Here is a 27,990-nt window from a genome sequence, read left to right on the forward strand (position 1 = left end):
CCAGACCTATTTTATATTTTATTTGGAAACAGGGTCTCACTAAGTTGCTGAGAGCCTCACTAAGTAGCTGAGGCTGGCTTCAAACCTGTGTGATCCTCCTGTTTCAGCCTCCCAAGCCCGGGGATTACAGGCGTGTGCCACCACGGCCGGCTCAAAAGAGCAGGGTTTGTTTTTGTTTTTGTTTTTGTTTTTGTTTTGGTGGTACTGGGGGTGGAACCCAGAGGCTTTCTACCTCCGGGCTATACTCCCAGACCTTTTTTATATTTTATTTGGAAACAGGGTCTCAACTAAGTTGCTGAGAGCCTCACTAAGTAGCTGAGGCTGGCTTCGAACCTGTGCGATCCTCCTGTCTCAGCTTCCCAAGCGCGGGGATTACAGGCGTGGTGGCACACACCTGTGATCCCAGTACTTGGGAGGCTGACACTGGAGGACCACAGGTTCACAGCCAGCCTCAGCAAATTAGTGAGGCCCTCAGCAATCTGGTGAGACCCTGTTTTCAAAAAATAATAAGGTCTGGGTGTGTAGCTTGGAGGTAGAACACCCCTGAGTTTAGTTCCTGGTAACACCAAAAAAACAAAAACAAACCTATGAATGGCTTCTGTTCTCTCCCTTAAGCATTCCAAGCCTGAAAATCCAGAATGAGCTTATGTCCTTCCCAGAAATGACTGCAGGAGCCACAAGGTGCCTTGTGTCAGCAGCTCATCCGGTCGCCTGGTTGTCTACTCTGTTGTCTGGTGGTTTTATATGAGAATAGAGAAGAAAAATTAGTCTTTGAAGAAAAGTGGACTCAACGCATGCACTGTCGTGTGAAGGCTAATGGTGGGGAATGGATGAAAGCATTCAGTTTTAGTGATCAGAACTGAGGCCACTCTCGTGACTACATCGTGACTATTGACATGCCTCCTCCTCGGACAAGGGAGAGTAGGGATCGCCGAGACCACCGCTGGGGCCCCAGTGAGGAAGAGGCCCCAGAAAAATGGGACTGGAACTGTGCAGAGACTCGGCACCTCTTGGAGGATGCCTTCTTCCGTGATGAGGATTATATCCGCCAGGGTTCTGAGGAGTGCCAGAAGTTCTGGGCCTTCTTTGACCGCCTGCAGAGGTTCCAGAATCTCAAGACCTCTAGGAAGGAGGAGGAAGACCCTAGACCTCCCAAACACTGCATCCCGGCCCTGGCTGACCTACCTCGCACTTATGACCCACGCTACCGCATCAACCTCTCCATCCTTGGCCCCGACACCCGGGGCTCTCGGGGGCCCAGCAGTCGCCTGCCCCCGGAGAAAGTGTCCGAGTTCCGCCGGGCCCTGTTGCACTACCTGGACTTTTGCCAGAAGCAGGCCTTTGGGCGGCTGGCCAAACTGCAGCGGGAGCGGGCAGCACTCCCCATCGCTCAGTATGGGAGCCGTATCCTGCAGACACTGAAGAAGCACCAGGTGGTGGTGGTGGCTGGGGACACGGGCTGTGGCAAGTCCACTCAGGTACCCCAGTACTTGCTGGCTGCTGGCTTTAGCCACGTGGCGTGCACCCAGCCCCGGCGAATTGCCTGCATCTCACTGGCGAAGCGCGTCAGCTTTGAAAGCCTCAGTCAGTATGGCTCACAGGTAAGTGGGACATTGGGAATGAATCCCACTGTCCACGTGGCAGTATCAATGAAAGTTACACACTTAATCCTTGACCCAGAGATGATTCATCTAGAAATATATATATGCGCGCACACACACACACACACACACACACACACACACACACACACACACAGACAGACACACACACACACACACAGAGAGAGAGAGAGAGAGAGAGGGTCCAAAGGACAAAGGGGCTAGAATTACCCAGTCTAGCACTTTAATGGCTAAAATATGGGAAACATACGGAATGCTAAATGCTCATTAATGTTTTTTTTTTTTTTTTTGGTGGTACTGAGGATTGAACCCAGGGGCATTCTACCTCTAAGCTAAACACCCAGCCTTATTTTTATGTTTTATTTGAAGCAGGGTCTCACTAAGTTTCAGAGGGCCTCATGAGGTTGCTTAGACTGGCCATGTACCTGTGATCCTCCTGTCTCAGTCTCCCAAATAATGGGATTACAAGTGTGTGCCACTATGCCTGGCTTCATCAGTATTTTTCTAAAACATTTTTTTTCTTTTTTCAGGCCTTAAAAAAATAAATTATTAAGGGTGTATGTGTGTGTGTGTGTGTGTGTGTGTGTGTGTGTGTGTATGTGTATGTGTGTGTGTTGCTGGGGTTTGAACCCAGGACCTCACACATGCTAAGCAGGTGTCCATCTTTGAGCTACATCTTTTTTTTTTTTTTTTCTTTTTTTTTTCCCCAGTACTGGGAATGGAATCCAGGGGCATTCTACCTCTGAACTCTTAGCCCTATTTTTATTCTTTATTTTGAAACAGGGTCAGCCAGGCGTGGTGGCGCACGCTTGTAATCCCAGTGCTTGGGAGGCTGAGACAGGAGGATTGCACAGGTTCAAAGCCAGCCTCAGCTACTGAGTGAGGCTCTCAGCAACTTAGTGAGACCCTGTTTCCAAATAAAGTATAAAAAAGGTCTGGGAGTGTAGCCTGGAGGTAGAAAAGCCCCTGGGTTCCACTCCCAGTACCACACACACACACACAAAAATATTGAAACAGGGTCTCATTGAGTTGCAAGGGGCCTCGCTAAGTAGCTGAGGCTGTCCGTGAACCGCAGTCCTCTCAAATGCCAGGATTACAAGTATGTGCTACCATGTCTGGCTTCAGGTTTCCTTTTCTTTTTGCGGTACTGGGGATTGGACCTGGAGGCATTTTACCTCTGAGCTACATCATCAACCCTTTTTTTTTTTAATGTGATACTGGGGATTGAACACAGGGGCGTTCTACCTCTGAGCTACACCACCAGCCCTATTTTTTATTTTGAAACAGAGAGTCTCACTAAGTTGCAGAGGGCCTCACTAAGTATTTTTTTTTTTTGGTGATACTGGGGGTGGAACCCAGAGGCTTTCTACCTCCAGGCTCTACTCCCAGACCCATTTTATATTTTATTTGGAAACAGGGCCTCACTAAGTTGCTGAGAGCCTCACTAAGTAGCTGAGGCTGACTTTGAACCTGTGTGATCCTCCTGTCTCAGCCTCCCAAGCATGGGGATTACAAGCGTGCACCACCACGCCCGGCTACTCACTAAGTAGTTGAGGCTGGTCGCAAACCTGCGATCTCCCTGTCTCAGCCTTCCAAGTACTGGGATTATAATCATGTACCACCACGCCTGACTTTTTTTTTCTTCCTTCCTTTCTTCCTTCCTTCCTTCCTTCCTTTTTTTCTCTCTTTTTTGTGGTACTGGGGATGGAACTCAGGGGCCTTCTACCTCTGGGCTATACTCCCAGACCTATTTTATATTTTATTTGGAAACAGGGTCTCACTAAGTTGCTGAGAGCTTCACTAAGTAGCTGAGGCTGGCTTCGAGCTGTGCAATCCTCCTGTCTCAGCCTTTCAAGTGCTGGGATTATAAGCATATGCCACCACTCCCGGCTTTATTTTCTTTTTTAAATTTATTTTATTTTATTTATTTTGTGGTACTCAGGGTGAAACCCAGAGGCCTTTTACCTCTAGGATATACCCCAGCCCTGTTTTTTATTTGGAAACAGGGTCCACTACATTGCTGGGAGCCTAAGTTGCTGAGGCTGGCTGTGAACCTGCAATCTTCCTGTCTCAGCCTCCCAAGTACTGGGATTACAGGCATGGACCACCACACCAAGTGTTTGCTTTTTTTTTTTTTTTTTTTTTTGAAACAGGGTCTCATATAAGTTGTAGGGAGCCTCACTAAATTGCAGAGGCTGGCTTTGAACCTGCAATCCTCTTGTCTCGGCCTCCCATGTATTGGGATTACAGGCATGGGCCACCAAGCCCAGCTCTCAGATTTTCAGTTTGGGCAGACTGGAAGTCTGGTGCCCAGGCTTGGGGTGCTCTTCTAACCTGACACCTTCACCTGCCCTAGGTTGGCTACCAGATCCGCTTTGAAAGTACACGTTCAGCAGCCACCAAGATTGTGTTCCTGACAGTGGGGCTGCTCCTGCGGCAAATCCAGCGGGAGCCCAGCCTGCCACAGTACGAGGTCCTAATCGTGGATGAAGTCCACGAGCGGCACCTTCACAACGACTTCCTCCTGGGCGTCCTGCGGCAACTGCTGCCCAAGCGACCTGACCTCAAGGTCATCCTCATGTCGGCCACCATCAACATCTCGCTCTTCTCCAGCTACTTTGATGATGCCCCCGTGGTGCAGGTGCCGGGGAGGCTATTCCCCATCACGGTGAGTGCTTCCCAGACCCCCCCCCCCGCCCCAAATCTCTCTGCTGCTGTCTTCACTCTTCAATGAAGGATATTCTCTCTCTCTTTTTATTTTTTTGTACTGGGGATGGATCTCAGGGGCATTCTATCTCTGAGCTACACTCTCAGCCCTGTTTCTAGTCTTTATTTTGAGACAGGGTCTCACTGAATTGCAGAGGGCCTCACTTAAGTAGCCGAGGCTGGCTATGAACTTCTATCCTCCTGTCTCAGCCTCCCATGTACTGAGATTATAAGCATGTGCCACCACACCAGCTTGGGATATTCTCTTTTTAAAGTTTCTGTTTTCTGAACATTTACTAGGTACCAGGTAGAGTGCTAAGTGTTAGAGGGAAAGCTAAACTTCTGTAACAAGACCCCAAAATACAGAGGCTCAAGTAAGATAGTTTATTTTTTATTTTTTTACTTTATTAATATTTTCTTGTGGTACTAGGGGTGGAACTCAGGGGCTTTTCTACCTCCGACTATCCTCCCAGACCTTTTTTTTTACTTTATTTGGAATCAGGGTCTCACTAAGTTGCTGAGAGCCTTACTAAGTAGCTGAGGCTGGCTTCAAACCTGTGCGATCCTCGTGTCTCAGCCTCCCAAGCATTAGGATTACAAGCGTGTGCCACCATGCCTGGCTAAGATAGTTTATAAAAAGAAAAGGAGGAGGAGGAAGAGGATGATGATGATGGTGATATCTGTGGTTCAGCTAGGCATGGTGGCATACACTTATAACCAATCCCAATACTTGGGAGGTTTAGACAGGAGTATTAGAGGTTTGTGGCCAGCCTTCCCAATGTGAGGTCCTCCACAACTTAGTGAGACCCTGTTTCCAAAAAATGGCTGGGGGTATAGCTTAGAGGTAGAATGCCCCTGGGTTCAATCCCCAGCAACACACACACACACACACACACACACACACACACACACACACACACAGTTTATAGTTCAATTAATTTTCTCTCTATATATACTGGAGATTATACTTGGGCATTCTATACCCCCAGCTTTTAAAATTTTTTTCCCCCCCGTGGGTTTGGGGATGGAACCCAGGGGCATTTGACCTCCGAGCTACACCCCCTGCCCTATTTTTTATTCTTTATTTTTGAAACAGGGTCTCACTAAGTTGCAGAGGGCCTCACTAAGTAGCTGAGGCTGTCCATGAATCATGATCCTCTGGTCTTAGCCTCCCGAATGTTGGGATTACAAGCATGCGCCACCAGGCCCAGCTAAAAAAATTTTTTTTTGGTGGTACTGGGGTTCCTGGAAACCCTTCTACCTCTGGGCTACACTCCCAGACCTATTTTTATTTTTTATTTTATTTTATTATTTTGGTTTTTTTGTTGGTACTGGGGTTCCTGGAAGCCCTTCTACCTCTGGGCTACACTCCCAGACCCATTTTTATTTTTGGAAACAGGGTCTCCTAAGCCAGCGGCGCGGGGCTAGCTTCGAACCTGCGCGATCCTCCTGTCTCTGCCTCCCAAGCGCGGGGATTACAAGCGTGCGCCATCACGCCCGGCCTCTATTTTTAGATACTTTTTTGGAAATAGGGTCTCTTAAGCCAGCGAGGCTGGCTTCGAACCTGCGCGATCCTCCTGTCTTCACTTTTTTTTTTTTTTTTTTTTTTTGTACTGGGGTTCCTGGAAGCCCTCCTTCCTCCGGGCTACACTCCCAGACCTATTTTATATTTTTGAAACAGGGTCTCTTACGCCAGCACGGCTGGCTTCGAACCTGCGCGATCCTCCTGTCTCCGCCTCCCAAGCGCGGGGATTACAAGCGTGCGCCACCACACCCAGCGTTAAAATATTTTTTTGAAATAGAGTCTCGCTAGGTTACTGAGTCTTGCTAAGTTGCTAAGGCTCTCCTTGAACCTGCGCTCCTCCTGTCTCAGCCTCCCAAGTACTGGGATTTTAGGTGAGCACCACCATACTAGCAATTTCATAAATGCGTTTGTAGATGGCATCCAGATTTTAAAAACTCAAACATTACCACCACTCCCAGGAACCTTCCAGTTATCTTTCTTCCTGTTTTTTTTTTTTTTTAAATTACATCCTCTGAAAATCATCCACATTGAGTGTATCCTCTGCCACCTAACAGCTCTGTCCTCCCTGCCAGCCTGCTCTTCCCACCCCATGGCTCCGTGCTGGAGCGACACGGGGTGCTCCAGCCTGGGGCTGTCTCGTCACAGGTTGTGTACCAGCCGCAGGAGGCAGAGCCAACAACATCCAAGTCAGAGAAGCTGGACCCCCGGCCCTTCCTGAGGGTGCTGGAGGCCATTGACAACAAGTACCCACCTGAGGAGCGAGGGGACCTCCTGGTCTTCCTCAGTGGCATGGCGGAGATCAGTGCTGTGCTGGAGGCTGCTCAGACCTACGCCAGCCACACGCAGCGCTGGGTGGTGCTGCCGCTGCACAGCACCCTCTCTGTGGCCGACCAGGACAAGGTATCACATGAAGCCGGGTAGAGTGGGGCTGGCGGGGGTCTTTGTCAGCCAGGGAGGGGATCGAGGGCAGCTCCGGGTAAGACCGAGATGATGCCCCAAACCAGGTCTGCATGCTGTATTGATGCAGGGTCGTGACTACCAAGTGGCAGAGCCAGACAGTGAACCCAGGGAGTTTGGCCTTAGAAATCTTGAACAGAGATCAGCAAACTTTGTGAAGGGCCAGAGAGAAAATATTTTCAGTTCTGCAGGGCATAGACTCTCTGTCACAGCTACCCAGCTCTGCTCTTGCCCCCTAAAAGCAGCCATAAACTGAACAGGTCAGGGCGTGTTCCAATAAAATTTGATTTACAGAAACAAGTGGCAGGTTAGGTTTGTCCCATAGGCTGTAGTTGTTAGTTCTGCTCTTAACACTATCCTTGATTCATAAAGGTAAGAGTGGCATGTGCAAAGGGCCTGTAGTGAGAGAAAGAAGGGGAAACTGGGAAACAACGGGTAGTGTGGCTGAGGTCCAGAATGTGAGGAAGTCATTAAGAGAGAGGACTGGGGAGGTCAGGGGGCTTGACCACCGGGACCTGAAGACCCGCGTGGTGCCTGGGGAGCCCTGGGAGGCTTCTGTGCGAGGCATGGCGGTGGCAGCTTGTTTTTTAGCAGTCCCTCTGGCTGCCATAGAAGGAGCGAATTGGAGGATGAGTGTAGAGGCCAGAGAGCAGAGGGAAGCTGGTGCAGGATCAGAGTGGGAGAGGGAGGCCTGGACCAGGGGAGGGGCTCGAGAGATGGTCAAGGTGTTCAGGGTGCTGAGGGCCAGCGCAGCCAGCTGACAGGGAGAGGATGAGCCACCTTCAAGGTGGGGACTCCACAGGAGAAATGGGAGGCCGTTGAGTCTGTTAGCCTGCGGGTGTGAGGCGCTCACAGGACAGACTTCCCGGAGGCTATCACAAACGGGTCAGTCGAGGCTCCTCCCATCCCCCAGGTATTTGATGTGGCTCCACCCGGAGTCCGGAAGTGTATCCTCTCCACCAACATCGCTGAGACCTCCGTCACCATCGATGGGATCCGCTTCGTCGTGGATTCTGGTGAGGGCTGCGCCGGCCCCTACTGTTCTGGGCCTGCGTGAGTCGTCAGAGGCCAGCCTGTCTGCTCTGAGTGACTCCCTTTTTCTTTCCCTTGTGGCTTCCCCTGTGAGTGGGGCTGGCATTGTATTTATAACTGTCACTCTGTTTGTTTGATTGTCTGTCTTCCTGATGAAAATCTTTGCTGGAAAGGCAGCCAGGCATAGTAATTGGGAGACACCAGGGCAGCCTGGCTGGTTCACTGACACTCTACGAGTCAGTTTCCTTCTCTGTAAAGTGGCAATACTTTCAGCATCTCCCTCAGATTACAAGATTGAGTTAACTCACTGGGAGGTGAGGATGGTACCTGACAGATCGAATGTTCAGAAATGTCAGCAAGTACCATATTGTGCTGGCTCTGGGGTGGCACTGCTGGGAAAACATTCCAGAGCCGGGTGTGCTGGCGCACATTTGTAATCCCAGTATTTGGTAGGCTGAGACAGGAGGGTTGCAGGTTTGCCACCAGCCTCAGCTACTTAATGAAGCCCTCTGCAACTTAGTGAGACTCTGTTTCAAAGTAAAGAATTAAAAAAAAAAATGGGGCTGCCAGGCATGGTGGTGCATGCTTGTAATCTTAGCATTGAGGAGGCTGAGACCACAGGATGGTGGTTCACGGCCAGCCCCAGCATCTCAGTGAGACCCTGTTTCAAAATAAAGAATAAAAAAATAGGGCAGGGGGTGTAGCTGGGATGTCAAACGCCCCTGGGTTCCATCCCCAGACCCACAAAAAAAAGAAAAAGAAAAAGAAAAAGAAAAAAGAAAATGGGGCTGGGAATGTAGCTTGATGGTAGAGTGCCCCTGGGTTCAATCGCCAGTACCACAAAACAAACAAAAAGTTCCAGCATTTCCTGTGCCATTAGGAAATTTAAAATCCTGGTAAACATGGAAATGCTGCTGATTTTAAGGCAGGTATCATTTTCAGAGAGAGTAAAATGTGAAAAAAAGTTGATCTTCAAATGGATGAAGCTGGGCGTGGTGGCGCACGCTTGTAATCCTCACGCTTGTAATCCTCGCGCTTGGGAGGCGGAGACAGGAGGATTGCGCAGGTTCGATGCCAGCCGCGCTGGCGTAAGAGACCCTGTTTCAAAAATATAAAATAGGTCTGGGAGTGTAGCCTGGAGGTAGAAGGGCTTCCAGGAACCCCAGTACCACTAAAAAAAAAAAAAAAAAAAAAAAAAATGGATGAAGCTGCCAGGCGTGGTGGCGCACGCTTGTAATCCCCGCACTTGGGAGGCAGAGACAGGAGGATCGCGCAAGTTAGAAGCCAGCAGCATGCGCTGGCTTAGGAGATCCTGTTTCCAAATAAAAATGTAAAAATAGGTCTGGGAGTGTAGCCCAGAGGTAGAAGGGCTTCCAGGAACCCCAGTACCACCAAAAAAAAAAAAAAAAAAAAAAAAAGGATGAAGCCTAAGCCAGGCGTGGTGGCGCACACTTGTAATCCCAGCATTTAGGAGGCTGAGACAGGAGGATCGTGGTTCATGGACAGCCTCAGCTAGTTAGTGAGGCCCTCTGCAACTCAGTGAGACCCTGTTTCAAAATAAAGAATAAAAATAGGGCAGGGAGTATAGCTCGGAGGTCGAATGCCCCTGGGTTCCATCCTGCAAAAAAAACAAACAAAATGGGTGAAGCCAGTCTGCCAGGTGTAGTGTGGTGCACACTTGTAATCCCAGCATTTGGGAGGCTGAGACAGGAGAATTGCACTTTGAGGACAGCCTCAGCTACTTAGTGAGGTCCTATGCAATTCAGTGAGACCCTGTTTCAAAATAAAGAATAAAAAACAGGGCTGGGTCTATAGCTTGGAATGCCCCTGGGTTTCATCCTCAGTACTGCAAAAAAAAAAAAAAAAAAAAAAAAAATGGATGAAGCCAGGTGTGGTGGTGCATGCTTATAATATCAGTACTTAGGAGGCTGAGACAAGAGTATCACAGTTTCAAGGACAGCCTTAGCAAATAGACTTTTCACAAGCTAGTGAGACCCTTTTTCAAAAAAAAAAAAAAAGGCTGGGGTTGTAACTCAGAGGTAGAATAACCCCGGGTTCAATCCTAATACCATAATAAAATAAAAAGAGAGAGAGAGATGAGCCGGGCGTGGTGGCGCATGTTTGTAATCCCAGCACTTGGGAGGCTGAGACAGGAAGATCGCACAGGTTCGAAGCCAGCCTCAGGTATTTAGTGAGGCTCTCAGCAACTTAGTGAGACCCTGTTTCCAAATAAAATATAAAATAGTTCTGGGAGTATAGCCCGGAGGTAAGCCCCTGGGTTCCACCCCCAGTACCACAAAAAATATATAAATAAATAAAATAAGAGATGAAATATAGTGTTTTGTTCAAAATCTTGTGAGACCCTGGCCTTTGTTTTGTTCATGGCTGTATCCCTAGTGCCCATTATAGCACATAGTAGGTGCTTAATCAAGATGTTCAAATGACTGAACTTCTGAAGAACCAAAGACTTGAGAAAATTAATGAAAAATATGTGCAAGTCAGCTTTCCATTGCTGTAACAAATGCCTAAGATAATCAGCTTTTTTTTTTGGCCATACTGAGGATGGAACCCAGGGGCACTCTACCTCCGAGCTCTACCCCCAGCCCTATTTTTCATTCTTTATTTTATTTTATTTTATTTTATTGTTTTTGGTGGTACTGGGGTTCCTGGAAGCCCTTCTACCTCCGGGCTACACTCCCAGACCTATTTTTACATTTTTATTTGGAAACAGGGTCTCATAAGCCAGCGCGCGCAGCTGGCTTCAAACCTGCACGATCCTCCTGTCTCTGCCTCCCAAGCGCGGGGATTACAAGCGTGCGCCACCACATCCGGCTTCATTCTTTATTTTGAAAGAGGGTCTCGCTGAGTTGCGGAGGGCCTCACTCAGTAGCTGAGGCTGTTGGCAAACCGTGATCCTCCAGTCTCAGCCTCCTGAATGTTGGGATGACAAGTGTGCATTACCACCCCTGGCTGATGATCAACTTCTAAAGAGAAAAAGGTTATCCTGGCCCTTGTGGCTTCGGTTTATGAGTATCTGGCTCCATTTATTTGGGCCTGTGGCAGCAGGTCATGGTGGGAACACGTGACAGAGAAAACCAGCTCACCTCACGTCTGGGGAGTGAAAGCAGAGTGTGTGGGGTCCCATGACCCCTTCAAGGGCACACCTAGTGACCCGACGACCTCCCCTCTTACGGCTTTCAGCCCCTCCTGAGAGTCAGTGGGAGCGAGCCTTTACACGCGTGCTCCAGGGATATCCAGAGCCAAACCATAGTGATGTGCTGTGGGAATGAGCAGATGAAAGAACAAAAGACCAGACGCAGGGCCGCCCCGGAATGGACTTGGGAGCGGGGAGGTGTCAGTGAGTGATGGGCCGGCTTCCAGGCATGTGCGTGGCCTGCGAGCTGCTGCACGCCCTCCTCAGCGCCACTCCTCTCCACTCAGGGAAAGTGAAGGAGATGAGCTATGACCCGCAGGCCAAGCTGCAGCGCCTGCAGGAGTTCTGGATCAGCCAGGCCAGCGCAGAGCAGCGGAAGGGCCGGGCCGGCCGCACGGGCCCTGGAGTCTGCTACCGCCTCTACGCCGAGTCCGACTATGATGCTTTCGCTTCCTACCCTGTCCCAGAAATTCGGAGGGTGGCCCTGGACGCACTGGTGCTGCAGGTGAGGCATGGCTGGAGGGGACTATACCCTGACTGCTGGGGCTGGGGGTTCCGATGGACCAGTCCCAGGATTTCAGTGCCAGGAGCAGCAGGGCTGGCCAAGCCACTGGGGGAACTTACTCTAAAGGTCAAAGCCACGTCGGGAAATTTGAAACAGGGTCTTGCTAGGTTGATGGGAGTCTCACTACTTGCTAAGATTGTTCTTGAACCTGGAATCCTTCTATTTCAGCCTCCTAAGTACTAGGATTACAAGTGTGCACCACCTTGCCTGGCTCTGAGTTCGTTTTTAAAAGGGATTTTGGCTGTGACCCCCTACGTGGATTTTTTTTTTTCTTTTTCATGTCTGGGGATGGAACCCAGGGGGCATTCGACCTCCAAGTTACACCCCCTGCCCTATTTTTATCCTGTATTTTGAAACAGGGTCTCACTAAGTTGCAGAGGGCCTCACTAAGTAGCTGAGGCTGTCTATGAACCACGATCCTCCGGTCTCAACCTCCCAAATGCTGAGATTACGAGTGTGCACCACCACACCCGGCCCTACATCGATTCTTTAGGCACTCATGAATCACATGCTATTTAAGATAGTACTGGCTTAGCCAGGTGTGGTGGGGCATGCCTGTAATCTCTGTACTTGGGAGGCTGAGACAGGAGGATCGTGGTTTGTGGACAGCCTTAGCTACTTAGTGAGGCCCTCTGCAACTTACTGAGACCCTGTTTCAAAATAAAGAACAAGTGGGGCTTGGTGGCACACACGTGTAATCCCAGTACTTGGGAGACTAAGATAGGAGGATTGCAGGTTTGCGGCCAGGCTCAGCTACTAAGTGAGGCCCTCTGCAACTTAGACGCTGTTTCAAAAAAAAAAAATAAAAAATAGGGCTGGGGTTGTAGCATAGAGGTTGATGGCCCCTGGGTTCCATACCCAGGACTGCAAAAAAAAAAAAAAAAACCAAAAAACCCCCCCCCCCCAAAAACACAAAGCCTTACTTATCTGGTGGTTACTTGGGTTAAGCCCTGTTCTTTTTTTTTTTTTTTTTTTGTGGTACTGGGGATGAAACCCAGGGCCATTGCACCTCCAAGCTACACCCCCAGCCCTATTTTTTATTCTTTATTTTTGAAATAGGATGTCACTGAGTTGCGAAGGGCCTTGCTAATTAATTAGCTGAGGCTGTCCATGAACTGTGACCCTCTGGTCTCCACCTCCCAAATGCTGGAATTACAAGCGTGCACCACCACGCCCAGCTTCTGTTTTTTACATTCTGATTTTTAACCCTTTTGATCCTCATAACTCTGGGGTAATCTTATTGTCCGTATTTATGGATGAGGAAATGCATGCACAGAGGCAGAGTAACTTGCTCCAGGTCCCATGGCTTGCAAGCGGTGGAGTCAGGATTCCGTGTGAGTTTGTCAGGCATCAGAGCTCACTTCCTGGATGCTGCCTGGCTCTGGCTGCCTTGGCGTCACTTCCTTCTCTGGGTCTTTTTATTTTGTCTTCCAGTACTGGGGATTGAACCCAGGGGTCCTATGCCATTGAGCTACACTCCCAGCCCCTTCTATTGTTCATATTGAGACAGGTTCTTACTAAGTTGCTGAGGCTGGCCTGAAACCTGTGATCCTTCTGCCTCAGCCTCCTGAATACTGTATGACGGGCATGTGCCGCCGTACCTGGCACATATTCCTCAGCCATTCACGGGTAGAAGCGAGGAACTGCCCTTTTTTGTGAGTTTTATTTTGTGTGTGTGGTGGGGAGGTACTAGAGATTGAACCTAGGTGCAATTCTACCTCTGACCTATGCCCCTAGTTCTGTTATTTTTTAATTTTGAAATAGGGTCTCACTAGGTTGATGAGCGTATCACTACTTGTTGAGGCTGTCCTTGAACCTGCAATCCTCCTGTCTCAGCATCCCAAGTACTGGAATTACAGGTGTGCATCACCATGCCCAGCTTGTGAGTATGATTTGTAAGGCCATAAGAACCATTTACTGAAACCCTGTGCAGTCTTCCATACCATCCTGTTACTAGATGTTCTCTTAAACAAGATCAAAGCTTGGTCAGCAGAGAGCAAGGCGGAGCGGCCTTGAGTGTTCTCACTCCCGCAGTCACACGGGCCACCCCACGGTCCTGCCTTCATCCAGTCACAGAGAGGTACTTGTTATACACGCCACACTGGGCTAGTGAGGGGTGTGTGCTGTCATTTGGTTCTCTATCTGCTGCCCGCCTGGGCCTCCAAATTAAATGGGTCAAAGACACCAGAACTCTCCCCAGCTCCAGCATGCCAAGTCCCAGGGAAGTCTTCTGATTGGCCCAGCTTAGGTCACATGCTCCTTCCAGTCAGTTGCTTTGACCAAGACTGAGGAATTGGTGATTGGTCCAGCTTAGATCATGTGCTCCTTCTCCATGGCTGATGTCGGGGAAGATGTATTGCTCGGACAGGCGGAAGGACAGTGGATAGTGGTCTCCTTTCCTGCCTCTGTGGTACACCTTGGCTTTAGAAGGTTTTTTTTTTTTGTGTGTGTGTGGTGCTGGGGATGAAATTTAGGGGCCTTCTACCTCTGGTCTACACTCCCAGACCTATTTTATACTTTATTTGGAAACAGGGTCTCACTAAGTTGCTGAGAGCCTCACTAAGTAGCTGAGGCTGGCTTTGAACCTGTGCGATCCTCCTGTCTCAGTCTCCCAAGCAGTGGGATTACAAGCGTGTGTCACCACACCTGGCTTGGCTTTAGAAGTTTTAAAGTACTGTGAGTGTCATTCCCAGGCATCCCACACACTGTGTTCCTTGACGGCTTATGTGTTCTCTGATCCTGGAAGTGTTTCATTTTCATTTCAGATGAAAAGCATGAATGTGGGGGACCCCCGAACCTTCCCCTTCATTGAGCCCCCTCCACCAGCCAGCCTGGAAACGGCCATCCTCTACCTCCGGGACCAGGGAGCCCTGGACAACTCAGAGTCCCTCACCCCTATTGGGTCCTTGCTAGCCCAGCTGCCTGTGGACGTCGTGATTGGTGAGAACTCCCTCTCAGGTGGTCGCATAGAGCAGCACTCACTATCCGAGTGCCATTGGGCAAGACTGTGCCTCCCATTCACAAGAACTGCGCACCAGGCTTTACTGTTGTGGGTGCTTCTGGTGCAGCAGTGGGCAAAACAGACGAAATCTCCAGACCAGTGCCAAATCAGAGAAAAAAGAAGAGTATGTAGTAGGTCAGATGGTGCTACACATTACAAAGAAAAGATAGTGTGGGGGTGAGCCTGAAAGTTTGGGATGGCTGGACAGTTATACTGGACAGTACAGGCCTTAAGGCAGGCCCACTGTTACATCACTGGGAAGGTAACATTTGTGTGGAGAAATAGAGATGGGAGTATAAACCCAGTTCATACAGAACACACTGGCCAATAGAAATAGAGAAATATAAACTTTCAAGTATGCAGGGCGTGGTGGCACATGCTTGTAACCCCAGTACTTTGGAGGCTGAGACAGGAGGATCACAGGTTCACTGCCAGCCTCAGCTGTTGAGTGAGGCTCTCTGAAACTTCTGAGACACTGTTTCAAAATAAAGAACAAGCCTAGTGTGGTGGCACATGCTTGTAATCCAGCATTTGGGAAGCTGAGACAGGAGGATAGTGGTTGGTGAACAGCCTCAGCTACTTAGTGAGGCCATTTGCAACTCAGTGAGACCCTGTTTCAAAATAAAGAATAAAAAATAGGGCTGGGTCCCCACGCTTGGAAGGCGGAGACAGGAGGATCGCGCTGGTTCAAAACCAGCCCCGCTGGCTTAAGAGACCCTGTTTCCAAATAAAAATATAAAATGGGTCTGGGACTGTAGCCCGGAGGTAGAAAGGTTCCATCCCCAGTACCACCCCAAAAAAATAAAAAATAGGGCTGGGGGTGTGACTCAGAGGTAGACTGCATCTGGGGTTCCATCCCCAGTACCTCAAAAATAAGTAAATAAATAAATAAATATAAAAAATAGAGTTGACGATGTAGCTCAGAGGTTCAGTTCCCAGTAACAATAAATAAATCAATAAATAACGAATGAAAGTAAAAAAGAGAAGCTGGCTTAATGGTACATGCCTGTAATCCTAGCACTTGGGAGGCTGAGGCAGGAGGATCATAGGTTTGAAGATAGCCTCAGCAACTTAGTGAGATGCAGTTTCCACATAAACAACAAAAAAGGGCTGGGGGTGGTGGCGAGCGCGGTGGCGCACGTTTGTAATCCCAGCATTTGGGAGGTTGAGACAGGAGGATCGTGGTTCACAGCCAGCCTCAGCTACTTAGTGAGGCCCTTTGCAACTCAGTGAGACCTAGTTTTTTTCTTTTTCTGTTTTTTTTTTTTTTTTCCTGTACTGGGGGTGGAACCCAGAGACATTCCACCTCCGAGCTACACCCCCAGCCCTATTTTTTATTTTTTATTTTGAAACAGGGTCTCATTGAGTTGCAAAGGGCCTCACTAAGTAGCTGTGACTGTCCTCAAACCATGATCGTCCTGTCTCAGCCTCCCAAGCGCGGGGATTACAAGCGTGCGCCACCACGCCCAGCTTCCAGTGTGCATTTTCTACTCAGCACCTCAGTCTGAATCGGCCACACTTGGGGTGCTCAGTAGCTGTGGGTGGCTAGTGGCTTTGGATTGGACGGTACAGGAGGGAGCTCCAGGCAGGGGCAGCAGCCAGCCCAAAGACCTTCTGGTGGAAATGTGCCTGGCGTGTTGGAGGGGGCAAGGTGGCCCCTGCAGCTGAAGTGGAGCGAGCAAGAGGGAGAAGGTAGATCTTAACCAGCAGTCCTGTCTTAACTACTGCCGAGTCCCCTCTGTGCCAGGCTAGATGCCAGATGCCACAGTGAAGGGCACAGAACACCTGCTGCACAGAGCTCACACGGAGGGGTCACAGACAGCAAGGAAGCTAAGCAGGTGGTGGGTGGCAAGTCAGCTCCAGCTCTGAGGGAGAAGTAAAGCCGGAGCAGGGCTGGGGTGGTGTCGAGTGGCGCAGGGCAGCCGAGCAGAGGCCTGCTGGAGCGCAGACAGCCACCTCTGGTCTTGGGTCGGGCGAGAGACTGAAGTGCTTCGGTGGAACTGGGTTTTGTGTAGCTGGAGCTGATCAGAAAGTTAAGGAAGCATTCTCCCAAGTCCTGGGATTACACTGAAGGTCAGGAGAGGCGCCACGTCCACCCCAGTCCTGCCCAGTGCAGGGCTTCAGTGTGCTGTCAGGAAGGGGTGTTTCTCCTGAGGAACTCGGGCCACTGCCCTGACCCTGTCATCCTGGCCGCTGACTGTGGTACATTGTTGATGGCTTAGGGCAGTTCCTTTCAATTGCAGGCACGGCTACTGAGGGTGTGGCCTGGCCAGAGAGCATGTTGCCACCAAGCCCCTGGTGGCCAAGGAGACAAACCTGCCCCGGGTGGCCCTGCACTTGGTGTGTTTATGAGACTCTCTTGGTGGGGGGCGGCAGGGATGCCCTCGACCCCCCACACGCAGCATCTTGGGTTTTCTGTAGCACAGACCCTTGCCCACCTTGGCACAGCCTGTGCCCATGTTGTGCGTCAGCTTGTCACAAGTCCTGCCTCTTCCTCTTTCTTATTCCTGACCCTCCTGCCCACCCCTGGCTCTCTGGCTAGGCCAGGCAGTTCTTGCTGAATGCCTTGACTTGGGTCATTCCATTTCCCCATTGCCCACAGCCGCCCACAGGGCCCCCGCGGTTCCATTTCCCCATTTCCCAGGTGTGTTGCTAAAGAGAACCCTCTGCCTGTTGCCACCTTTAATTACCACATCAGTGCCACCCCCTGGGGCTTTAGTGTGGCAGGAGGCTGCTGTGCAGACGGCCAGGGTGGGGGCGGGGTGAGCAGACAGTGTTTGTTTGTTTAGTAGGAAACAGGGCTGTGGTAAAGGGAATCAGGGCTGAGGAGCGAGACACTCCTCAGAGTCTATCTTAGAGGCAGCCTCTGCAGACTCACCTGCAGAGCCCCCTTGGCGCCCAAGAGAAGAGGAACCAGGCTTGGCTGGGGCACGCACAGCAGAGCCTGGCTCTTATTGGATGTGATGCCAGCTGCCTCACATGTTGTCTCCTGGGGTTGGGAGTAAGGGACTCAACTTTTCCTGTGAGGAAAAGGACGTGGGATTGGCTGCCTGGGATCACGTGGTAGTGTGGGGAGGCAGGTGAGTCTGTGCCAGGTATCCTCTGCACCAGGTTCCTCACCCTAGGACGGCCCTGTGAGGAGCTGTTCCCTATTTTGCACCCTGGGAAACAGTCCCAGCAAGGTGGAGGGACTTAGCCCTGGTGACAAAGCCAGGGAATGCAGGGGCTCAGGGCTCTCCTGGGTGGGCCAACTGAGCAACAGTCACTTTGTGTCCAGTCAAGGAAACCCAGGCCACTGACAGCGGGTGGGGCAGGCCCCCCAGCAGCCTTCCAGGGTCCCAGGAGGTCCTGTGTCAGCTCAGATTCCGAGCCGGGGTCAGCCAGATTCCACTGATGAGCACTTACAGATGGACGGCTTCACCAGCTCTGCAGCCGCGCTGGGACTCTCTTCCGGTCACTTTTTTATGTCTCTGCAGCCCTCCTTGTTCTCCCTCATCCCCTCTTCCCTTTCCCTGCTTCTCGCCCCCCCTGCCTCCACCCTTGAGTTAAATGAAGAAGGTAGAGGATCCATCCTGAGATAGGCTCTAAGTCAGCACCTCCCGTGCGCTAGAGCGGGCCCATGTGCAGCCCCAGCCCGTGTGCAGGTCACCCTAGAGGGAAGAGATGCCCATAGGGCATCAAGGGAATTCAGGAAGGAAAATCCTGCCAGGGAGGGATTGGGAGTGTTGGAGGAGTCAGTTGTGAATAGAAGTAGCTGACAGTGTGGCCAGATCTAAGCGGTGCCCTAGGAAGCAGGGGCTCTGGTGGCTTCCAACTGGACTGATGGGGAAACTGAGGCCCTTGTCCAGGGTCATGTGACCAGAAGACCCAGCATGTGGGTTTGAATTTGTCTGTCTGACTCCCAAGTCCAATCATGGGTGAGATGGAGTGAGGCGGGGACAGGACATGGGAGGGAGGGCGGGTCAGGGCCCCTGAGAGCTTCTGGGGCAGGGGGGCAGTAGTCCCTGCTCCCCGGAGGCTCAGCTCAGTGCACCCCGCCCAGGGAAGATGCTGATTCTGGGCTCCGTGTTCAGCCTGGTGGAGCCCGTTCTCACCATCGCGGCTGCGCTGAGCATCCAGTCGCCCTTCACCCGCAGCACGCAGAGCAGCTTGGAGTGCGCAGCTGCACGGCGGCCCCTGGAGAGTGACCAGGGTGACCCCTTCACGCTCTTTAACGTCTTCAACGCCTGGGTTCAGGTGAGGCTGCCAGCAGGGCCCTCTGTCACTCTACCTGTGCTGAGCCCAGACCAGATCTGTGGCTCCTCCTTTCCCCAGGGAGGACCCTGAGCCCTCTGCAGACAGCCTGCTTTGGGAGGCCCATGTCCCTGTCGAAGGACAGCACGTGCTACTAAAACCAGTACTATAGCCGCCACGGTGGCGCATGACTGTAATCTTAGCAAGGCCCTCAACAACTTAATGAGACCGTTTAAAAAATAAAAATAAAAGCTGGGCCTGGTGGCATATGCTTGTGTAATCCCAGTACTTGGGAAGCTGAGACAGAAGGATTGCAGGTTCATGTTCAGCCTCAGCAACTTAGCAGAACCCTGCTACCAAATTCAAAAAAGGGCTGGAGGTGTAGCTCAGAGATAGAATGCCCCTGGGTTCAATCCCCTATACCACACATACAAACAAAAACAACGGCTGCCTCCTTCAGGTGGTGACTGTGTGTCTAACAGGTTCTGGAGCCCCAAGCCCACCTCCTGGGGCACCTGGCAGCCCTGTTTAGTGCTTGCTGGGCAGTGCTGGGATCCATTGGAACCAAATGACCATTCCTGCCTTCCCATGATGCACACTTCCTGCAGAGACTTGTCCCTCAGGGACAGTGCGATGGGCTAGGCAGGGGAGTCTAGAGGGAGTGCCTCATTCAGGGGGTCTGCGGGGCTGAGACCTGGAATGGAGAGGCCAGCAGGGTCCCTCAGGGAGAACCCGCAGCTCTCCTACCTTGCAGCCTCCCCGGGGCCGCCTCGGTACCCTGAGCTGGCCAGATCCTGATGCATGGTGTCTGCACCCCCACCCAGGTGAAGTCTGAGCGGAGCAGAAACTCGCGCAAGTGGTGCCGCCGCCGGGGCGTGGAGGAGCATCGACTCTATGAGATGGCCAACCTGCGGCGTCAGTTCAAGGTGAGGCCAGGCAGCAGACGGTGGGGGGCACACTTCAGGACGCTCCCCCTCTCCCAGCAGGTGGGCAGCCCTTTTTGCACACACACATACTCATAGTAACACATACACACTCATGATATCCTGTGTCCTCCATTGGTCAAGGACTCAGCAGGAAATGGCCCCATTAGATTGGGCCATTTGAGGACTTTTGATGAAGGTGTGGTGGGTAGGGTGGAGGGCAGAGGTCTTATAGTCACCTGGAGGGTCCGCTAGATCTAGATTTCCACTGCCTCCCCCACCCAAGATTCTGACTCAGGTAGGTCTGGGTTGGGGGCTGGGACTGGTGTCCCAACAGGTTCCTGGAAGTCCCAGCTGCAGCCCCTGGGTGGGAGGACCGCTCTCAGAAGCTCTGTGGTGGCTCCCTCGGGCCTGGGAAGCAGGGGCCTTCCTGAGGAGGGCCTTAGGAGCTTGACCTCCTTTCTGTCTTCTCCTGTGCCCCACTTCTTCCTTAGGTCAGCAGCCATAACTCTTCTTTCCACAGAGCAGTTATCCATGTCTGCTGCAAAGAGTGTTTTGTTTTTGTTTTCGCAGTACTAGAGATTGAACCCAGGAGCAGTGTACAACTGGGCTACATCTTAGTCCTTTTTTTTTTTTCCCCTCCGGTCTGAGGATGGAACCCAGGGGCATTTGACCTCCGAGGTACACCTCTTGCCTATTTTTTATTCTTTAATTTGAAACGGTCTCACTAAGTTGCGGAGGGCCTCGCTAAGTAGCTGAGGCTGTCCGCGAACCACGATCATCTGGTCTCAGCCTCCCGAATGCTGGGATTATAAGTGTGCACCACCACGCCCGGCTTTAGTCCTTTTTATTGTACTTAATTAATTAATTAATTAGTTTTGCTGTACTGGGGACTGAACCCAGGGGTATTACCTGGGTTCAGCTACACCCCCAGCCCTTTTTTTAAATTTTTTTATTCTTTATTTTGAATCAGGTGTCACTGAATTGCAGAGGGCCTCACTAGGTAGCTGAAGCTGGCCTCCAACTTGTTATTCTCTTGTCTCCACTTCCTAAATACTGGGTGCTGGGATTACAAGTGGGCACTGCCATGCCTGCCTCTTTTTGGTGGGGGGTGCTAGGAATTAAGCCCAAAGAAATTCCACCTCTGATCTACACTCTCAGTCCTATTTTATTTGGAAACAGGGTCTTGTTATGCTGAGGCTGGCTTTGAACCTGGGATCCTCCTGTCTTAGCCTCCCAAATACTGGGATCACAGTGAACCACTGTGCCCAGCTGCCTGACTCTTTATTTTTTTTGGGGGGAGGGGGTCTTACTAAGTTGCCCAGGCTAGCCTTTAACCTGTGATCCATCTGCCTCATCTCCCGAGTTGCTAGGATTATAGGCATGCACAACTGCACCAGGCCTAAAACGTTATTATACAGTCCCATTCAACTGCCACCAGCGCTGCAGAGAGGTCCAGAGCCCTTCATCCCTCACTTGCACCTCACCTCTCCCCAGGAGCTCTTGGAGGACCACGGGCTTCTGGCTGGGGTCCAGGTGGCGACGCCAGGGGACAGCTACAGCCGGCTGCAGCAGCGCCGCGAGCGCCGGGCCTTGCACCAGCTAAAGCGGCAGCACGAGGAGGACGGGGGCCGCAGGCGCAAGGTGCTGCGGCTGCAGGAGGACCAGGCCGGCTGCTCCAGTGATGAGGACCACGCCAGCCCAGCCTCCCGGGGGGGCGGCCAAAGCGTGGACATCCAGGTGGGGCTGTCAGGTGCTGGGGTTGTGGGGTAGAGTTAATAAAGAGGACACGGCCCTGTCCCTGGCTCTGAGGGGCTGCTCCTTGCCCTGTCCTTCCCACAGGGACCAGGTTCCCACGGGCAGGACCTGGCCCCAGCTGTCTGCACAGCCCTTGGATCTGCACATCTCAGCACAAGCACCTTAGAAAGCTGGGGCCCCCAGGAACCACCTCCCGCCCTGTGTTCCCCCAGGATGTAAAGTTCAAGCTCCGCCACAACCTGGAGCAGCTGCAGGCAGCCGCCAGCTCCACCCAGGACCTGACCCGGGACCAGCTGGTGCTGCTCAAGCTGGTGCTGGGCCGGGGCCTCTACCCTCAGCTGGCCGTGCCCGATGCCTTCAACAGTGGCCGTAAGGACTCAGACCAGGTGAGCCTCCCCGACACGCACTCCCTGGCACCTGCTCTGTGCCGGGGCCATGGTGGTGACTGAGGCAGGACTGCCTTGGGCCTTTCGGGAGTGGGCAGGGGTGAGGCTCTCTAGAGGGGCCCCCACCCCAGCCTGGGTGGTGGAGGCCAGGGAAGACTTGTGGAGGGGGGGCTTGGCCGAGGGTGGAGGGAAGCCTCGGGGCAGCGGGAGGAGCAGGTGTAAGTGCCGCTGCCCTGGAAACCCGCTTTCACCCCGCAGATTTTTCACACTCAGGCCAAGCAGGGCACTGTGCTGCACCCTACCTGTGTCTTCGCCAACAGCCCTGAGGTGCTGCACACACAGGAGCAGGAGGCCGCGGGCAGCGAAGGGAGCCGAGGTGCTGTACCTGGGTGGGAGGCCCATCCTGGGCGTGGGTGGTGACACAGTGACCTGCCCCCCCCCTTCCCCAGCTGGCCACCCTGTGTCCCGCCCTACCTGTGCAGGTGTGCGCTGGGACCTGTAGAGGGAGCCCCAGAACCAGGCCTTGGCAGCTCCCAGCATGCTGAGCTTCCCTGGTATGGCCAAGCCGAGCCAATGTGGCCAGTCAGTGCAGAGCTGGTCAGTTTGCCTGGCTCGTGGGCCCCACAGTTCCCCAGCTTTGTCCCTGGGAGGGAGGTTCCTGTGCCCTGCATGGGCAGAAAGGCACCTTGCTACAGATACTGCAGTGGTTGGTCTCGGATTCCTGGGGCAGAGCCTCCCTCCTGCAGCCTCAGGGGTGCGTGCCCATGAGTCTTCTCGCAGCCCAGGAATGCAACTCACTTTCCTCTTCTGCAAAGAAATGCCATTTTGTTTTTTTTTTTTATTTAAAAATTTTTTTGGTTGGTCTGGGGATGGAACCCAGGGGCCTTTTACCTCTGAGCTACACCCCCTGTCCTATTTTTTATTCTTTATTTTAAAACAGGATCTCACTAAGTTGCAGAAGACCTCACTAAGTACATGAGGCTGGCTGCAAACCTCAATCCTCCTGTCGCAGCCTCCCGAATGCTGGGATTACAAGTGTGCACCCCGCCTGCTATCCCATGATTTTTAAGAGTGACAGCCTGGCGTGTGCCTGTTATCCTAGTACTCAGGAGACCAAGATGAGGATCGCAGGTTCAAGACCTCAGCAGTGTAGCAAGATTCTCAGCAACCTAGAAAGACCATTTCAAAATAAAAAATAAAGTGAGAGCCAGTTATGGTGGCTCATGCTTATACTCCCAGTACTTGGGAGGATGAGACAGGAGGATCACAGTTTACAGACAGCCTCAGATACTTAGTGAGACCTTCCACAATTTAGTGAGACCCTGTTTCAAAATAAAGAAGAAAAAATGGGTCTGGGGGTATAGTTCAGAGGTAGAATGTCCCTGAGTTCCATCCCCTGTTCCGCAAAAATAAATATATAAGCCGGGCATGGTGGCACATGCTTGTAATCCCAGTATTTGGGAGGCTGAGACAGGAGGATCGCCGTTCGTGGACAGCCTCAGCTACTTAATGAGGCCGTCTGCAGCTTAGTGAGACCCTGTTTCAAAAAAAAAGAATAAAAATTAGGGCAGGGGGTATAGCTCAGAGGTCAAATGCCCCTGGGTTCCATCCCCAGACCCACAAAAATAAGTAAGTAAATAAATATATATATATATATATATTTTTTTTTTTTTTAAAAATAGGTTGGAGGTGTAGCTTAGAGGTAGAATGCCCCTAGATTCAATTCCCAGTGGTGCACACGCGTGCGCGCGCACGCGCACACACACACACACACACACACACACACACACAATTGCAGACATCTTATCGCAGGAACAGTCTTTGTATGGGATGGGGGTGGGTGGGGCTGGGGCTGAGCTCTCCTCTTCAATCTTTCAGATGACAAGGACAAGATGAGCAGCAAGCACCAGCTCCTGGCCTTCGTCTCCCTGCTGGAGACCAACAAACCATACCTGGTGAACTGTGTCCGCATCCCGGCCCTCCAGGTAGGTCTGTGGGGCTCCTGGATTTAATGCCACTGTATCCGCGGCACAGGGCGTGGATGGGCTGGCTGCAATGGTCCTGCCCGCCAAAACCACATGCCTGAGTGCTCACCGAGGCCCTGTGCGTGGCCAGGCCCCTTGGCTGTACTTCATGGAGAAGCCTGAGGCCAGGGTGTGTGACCTGCCTGAGCCACGCAGGGAGCAAGTGCGGGGCCTGGGCCCTGGGTCACACGCTGCACTTGGTGCCCATCCCGGGGCGGCCTGCCTCAGTGCCGGGACCTGGAGGAGCCTCACAGCCCGGCTCCGCTGGCACTGTGGGCACCCACTCCTCTTTCCTGCCCCGCACCAGGCAGAGTTGCCACTGGGTGCTGGCATGCAGTGAGGGCGAGTGGACAGGACCTCTGTGCTGGCGGGCGGCTCGCACGTGATGGGAGGCGGACAGTAAACGGACATGGGTAAAGGCGCTGGGAGTCCTTCCCGCCGGCCCCACCAGGAAGAAGGTGGGCTGGGAGGGCAGAGTGCTGGTGACCAGAGGGCATAGGAGGGGGACGCCGGCCGGCTGGCTGGGTGCTTCCAACCTTCTGTTTCTTCCCTGTACCATGTATTTCTGATGGGGAATTTTTTTTTTTTTTCAGTACTGGGATGGATAGAACCCAGGGGCATTCGACCCCCAAGCTACACTCTGAACCCTCTTTTTTAATTCTTTATTCTGAAATAGGGTCTCATTAAGTTGCAGAGGGCCTCACTGAGGCTGCCTGCAAACAGCGATCTCCTGTCTCAGCCTCCCAAATGCTAGGATTACAAGCGTGTGCCACCTGGCTCTGGTGGGGATTTTTGTTGTTGCTGTTGGTACTGAGAATTGAGCTCAGGGGTGTTCTACAGCCCTGTTTTATTTTTAAATTTGAAACGGGGTTCCTGGGCTTGTAATCCCAGTACTTGGGAGGCTGAGACAGGAGGATTGCAGGTTCGTGGTCAGCCTCAGCTACTTAGTGAGGTCCTCTGCAACTTAGACCCTGTTTCAAAATAAAGAATAAAAAAATAGAGCTGGGGGTAGAGCTCAGTGGTAGAATGCCCCTGGGTTCCATCCCCAGTACCACACACACACACACACACACACACACACACACACACACACACAAAATAGAGGGGAGGGAGGGAGAGAGAGGGAGAGAAAAGGTCTTGTCTTGCTAGTCTGCTGGAAAGTCTTGCTAAGTTGCTGAGGTGGTTTTTTAACCTGCCATCCTCCTGTCTCAGCCTCCCAAATAGTGGAACTCCAGGTATGCACCACCACGCCTGGCTGAGAATTTTAAATGTGCTTAAAAGGAGGCGGAATAGTGTGCCGAGTCCTCCTGTACCATCACCTGGCCCCCACGCCATCCACCGTGGCCAGTCCTGCCCCGTGGGACCCTCAAACACTCATGAGTGTAGCACTGCAGCGCCCCCCTGCCCCCATCCTCACGGCAAGCCTGCCGCGGGCCGGGGCTTTCCTGCCACCTTCCTCTGGTCTGTGAGGGTCTCGACCCAGGTTTGAAATGCCGAACCTCCCTCCCTGCTCCCCCTGGGCCCCACCATGCCTGTCCCTGATTCCGCTGCTGCTCAGGAGGGACTCTGACTCTCATCTTACATTTGTCTTCCCCTGGCCAGCTCCAGGGTAAGGGGCTTTGTGCTGTTTGTGGTTGTGTCTCCAGCACCTGGAAGGGTGCTTGGCAGAGCAGGCGTGTGGGAGGCACTTGCTGGGTGGGTGGGCAGACGACCACGTTGGAAAGACAGGGAGAGGGTGGGCAGATGGATGGGTGGGTAGGTGCGTTGAATAGACAGGCAGGTAGATGGGTGGCAGGTGGATGGACAGACGGATGGGCAAGTGGTGGGTGGACATGCTCGGGTGTATGTGTGACTGGGTGGATATACTGAAGGGTGGGTGGAGTGGACGGGAGATGGGTGCAGGGGCCTGGCCAGTGGGCCTGAGACAGCACCCTGACCCTCCTCCTGCTCCCTGTCCTCCCCTCTCCCAGTCCCTCCTGCTCTTCAGCCGGTCCCTGGACACCAACGGTGATTGCTCCCGCCTGGTGGCCGATGGCTGGCTGGAGCTGCAGCTGGCAGACAGCGAGAGTGCCGTCCGCCTCCTGGCAGCTTCCCTGCGGCTCCGCGCGCACTGGGAAAGGGCCCTGGACCAGCAGCTGTCTCACCAGGCCCGGAAGCGGCAGCTGGAAGAACATGAGGAGGCGGCACCAGCCAACAGCCGCAAGGAGGTGGTGACCCTGAGCAGGGAGCTACTGCAGTTCATGGCATCCAAGGTACTGTCTGTGGCTGGGGCCTGGGGAGGCTGGGCTCCAGGTCACGCAGTGTGGCACGTTCAGGGCTTTTCAAGCCAGGTGGTTACATGACTTGCCCAAGGCCACAGCTGGTGGAAGGCACAGGGTTTGATGCAGGCACTGGCTCCAAAGCCTCCCACCAGCCACCATCTTCCACACCCTGTGCAGATGCACACAACCCCTTTAAGGTGCAGTGTTGGGGTGTGGGAGGGGGGCAGGAGGGTCTGTTCACAGAGGACGAGCAGAGCAGACGTGGACCTGGGCGGCCGGTGGCCAGGTCAGCTCGTAAGCGGGAGTGGCACTGCCCTGACTGCCTCGGGGGTGTGGTGCGGCAGAGGGGCACGGTCCATTCTGGCTCCCTGAGGGAGTGGGGGCCTGGCCGAGAGGGGCAGGGACCCAGTAAGCCAGGAAAGAGGAGCGAGGCTGACGTGCCTGGGAGGAGGGGCGAGGCCGCCAAACTAAACCCAAGGCGGGAGATGGTCCCCGCTTAGCCACAGGAAGAAGGCCGTTAGAGGAGGGACGGGCAGCAGAGCATGTATCAGGCCTCTGGACATGAGTGTCTGAAACTAAGTCATAATTGGCTCAAGTAGTTGGTTTCCGAGAACTGAGAGGCCAAGGGAGGGAAGGCATCAGGCACAGCTGGATCTGGGCGCTCTGCTGCTTGTGTTTCCTTCTTAGGTTCCCTGCAGCCTCCGGCGGCTCACAGGCCTGGAAGCTCAGAACCTCTATGTGGGACCCCAGACCATCACGGCTGCCCCCAGACTCCCTGGGCTCTTTGGCAACTCTACCCTGTCCCCTCACCCCACCAAAGGCGGGTACATCGTCACTGACTTCCTCACCTACAACTGCCTCACGGTGAGCCGGGACAGGATTTTAGGAAGCCCCCTCCCACCCCTGAGCCCCCCACTTCCCTCGCCAGCCACATTCCCACCTGGCTTAAGGGTATGGTTCCCATGGGACCTGCAGGCTGAGGGTTCTGGGGAGGGGAGATGGGCCGCGCCCTGACTGCCTGTCCACTGCAGAGCGACACGGACCTGTACAGTGACTGCCTGCGCTCCTTCTGGACCTGCCCCCACTGCGGCCTGCACATGCCCCTCACGCCCTTGGAGCGCATCGCCCATGAGAACACCTGCCCGCAGGCCCCGCAGGACGGCGCCCCAGGCAAGGCCCGGTGGGGACCCGCCCACCCGCCTTGCTCCCTGTATGTCTGGGCGTTGCTGGTCCCCAGCCCTCTGGCCCTGGCTGGTGTCACACAGTCTTGTCCCAGAGATAGGGACCCAGGATAAGGAGGGCCTGGAGCGCCCCTCTCCTGCGTGTCCTAGGGCTCTGGGCCTTTCTCTTTCTTTAGTCTCTTGGTGTCCCTCTTTCTGTCCCTCTGTCCCGGGTCTCTTGTTGTCTGTGTCTCGGCCGTCTGCCTTGGCCGTGTGTGCTGTACTGTCACCCAGGGGGTGGTGCAGTGACATGCTCTGGGGGTGTAGCAGCAGGGCCACCGCCTCCAGGACTCTCTTTTTTGTCCCTTTGTCTCTCAGGGGTGGGGACACAGTAAAGACTGGCCAGTCTGTGCATATAAGTCAAGGAAGGCTTCCTGGAGGAGGCAGAGCTGAATTCTGCAAGGGCCAGGAGAGCCTGAGCCCTGGTGCTGGGTTGGGTGGGAGCAGCTGCACACAGTGGGCCCCTCAGCTTCCCTTCTCTCCCTTCAGGGGCTGAGGAGGTTGCCCCTGAGCCCCTCCAGAAGGCGTCCGCCCTGCAGAGGCCCTACCACTGCGAGGCCTGTGGCAAGGACTTCCTGTTCACACCCATTGAGGCACTACGGCACCGCAAGCAGCACACATGA

At 53.0% G+C, this 27,990-nt stretch overlaps 1 protein-coding gene across 1 annotated transcript; it reads left to right on the top strand.

The window, feature by feature from the left end:
• Positions 1 to 896: 896 nt before the first annotated feature.
• On the top strand, positions 897 to 27,990 carry DHX34 (DExH-box helicase 34; the record flags this gene model as incomplete). Its single annotated transcript, XM_080703638.1, has 16 exons — positions 897 to 1,601; positions 3,979 to 4,290; positions 6,499 to 6,753; positions 7,724 to 7,826; positions 11,284 to 11,501; positions 14,327 to 14,501; positions 18,605 to 18,798; positions 19,620 to 19,721; positions 21,216 to 21,458; positions 21,689 to 21,862; positions 22,121 to 22,238; positions 23,741 to 23,847; positions 25,857 to 26,138; positions 26,835 to 27,011; positions 27,179 to 27,317; positions 27,857 to 27,990. The coding sequence occupies 16 exons, from the start codon at positions 897 to 899 to the stop codon at positions 27,988 to 27,990; spliced, it is 3,438 nt and encodes a 1,145-aa protein (XP_080559764.1).

This window comes from Muscardinus avellanarius (assembly GCF_963383645.1).
Source record: "Muscardinus avellanarius genome assembly, chromosome: 10".
Taxonomy (NCBI): Eukaryota; Metazoa; Chordata; class Mammalia; order Rodentia; family Gliridae; genus Muscardinus; species Muscardinus avellanarius.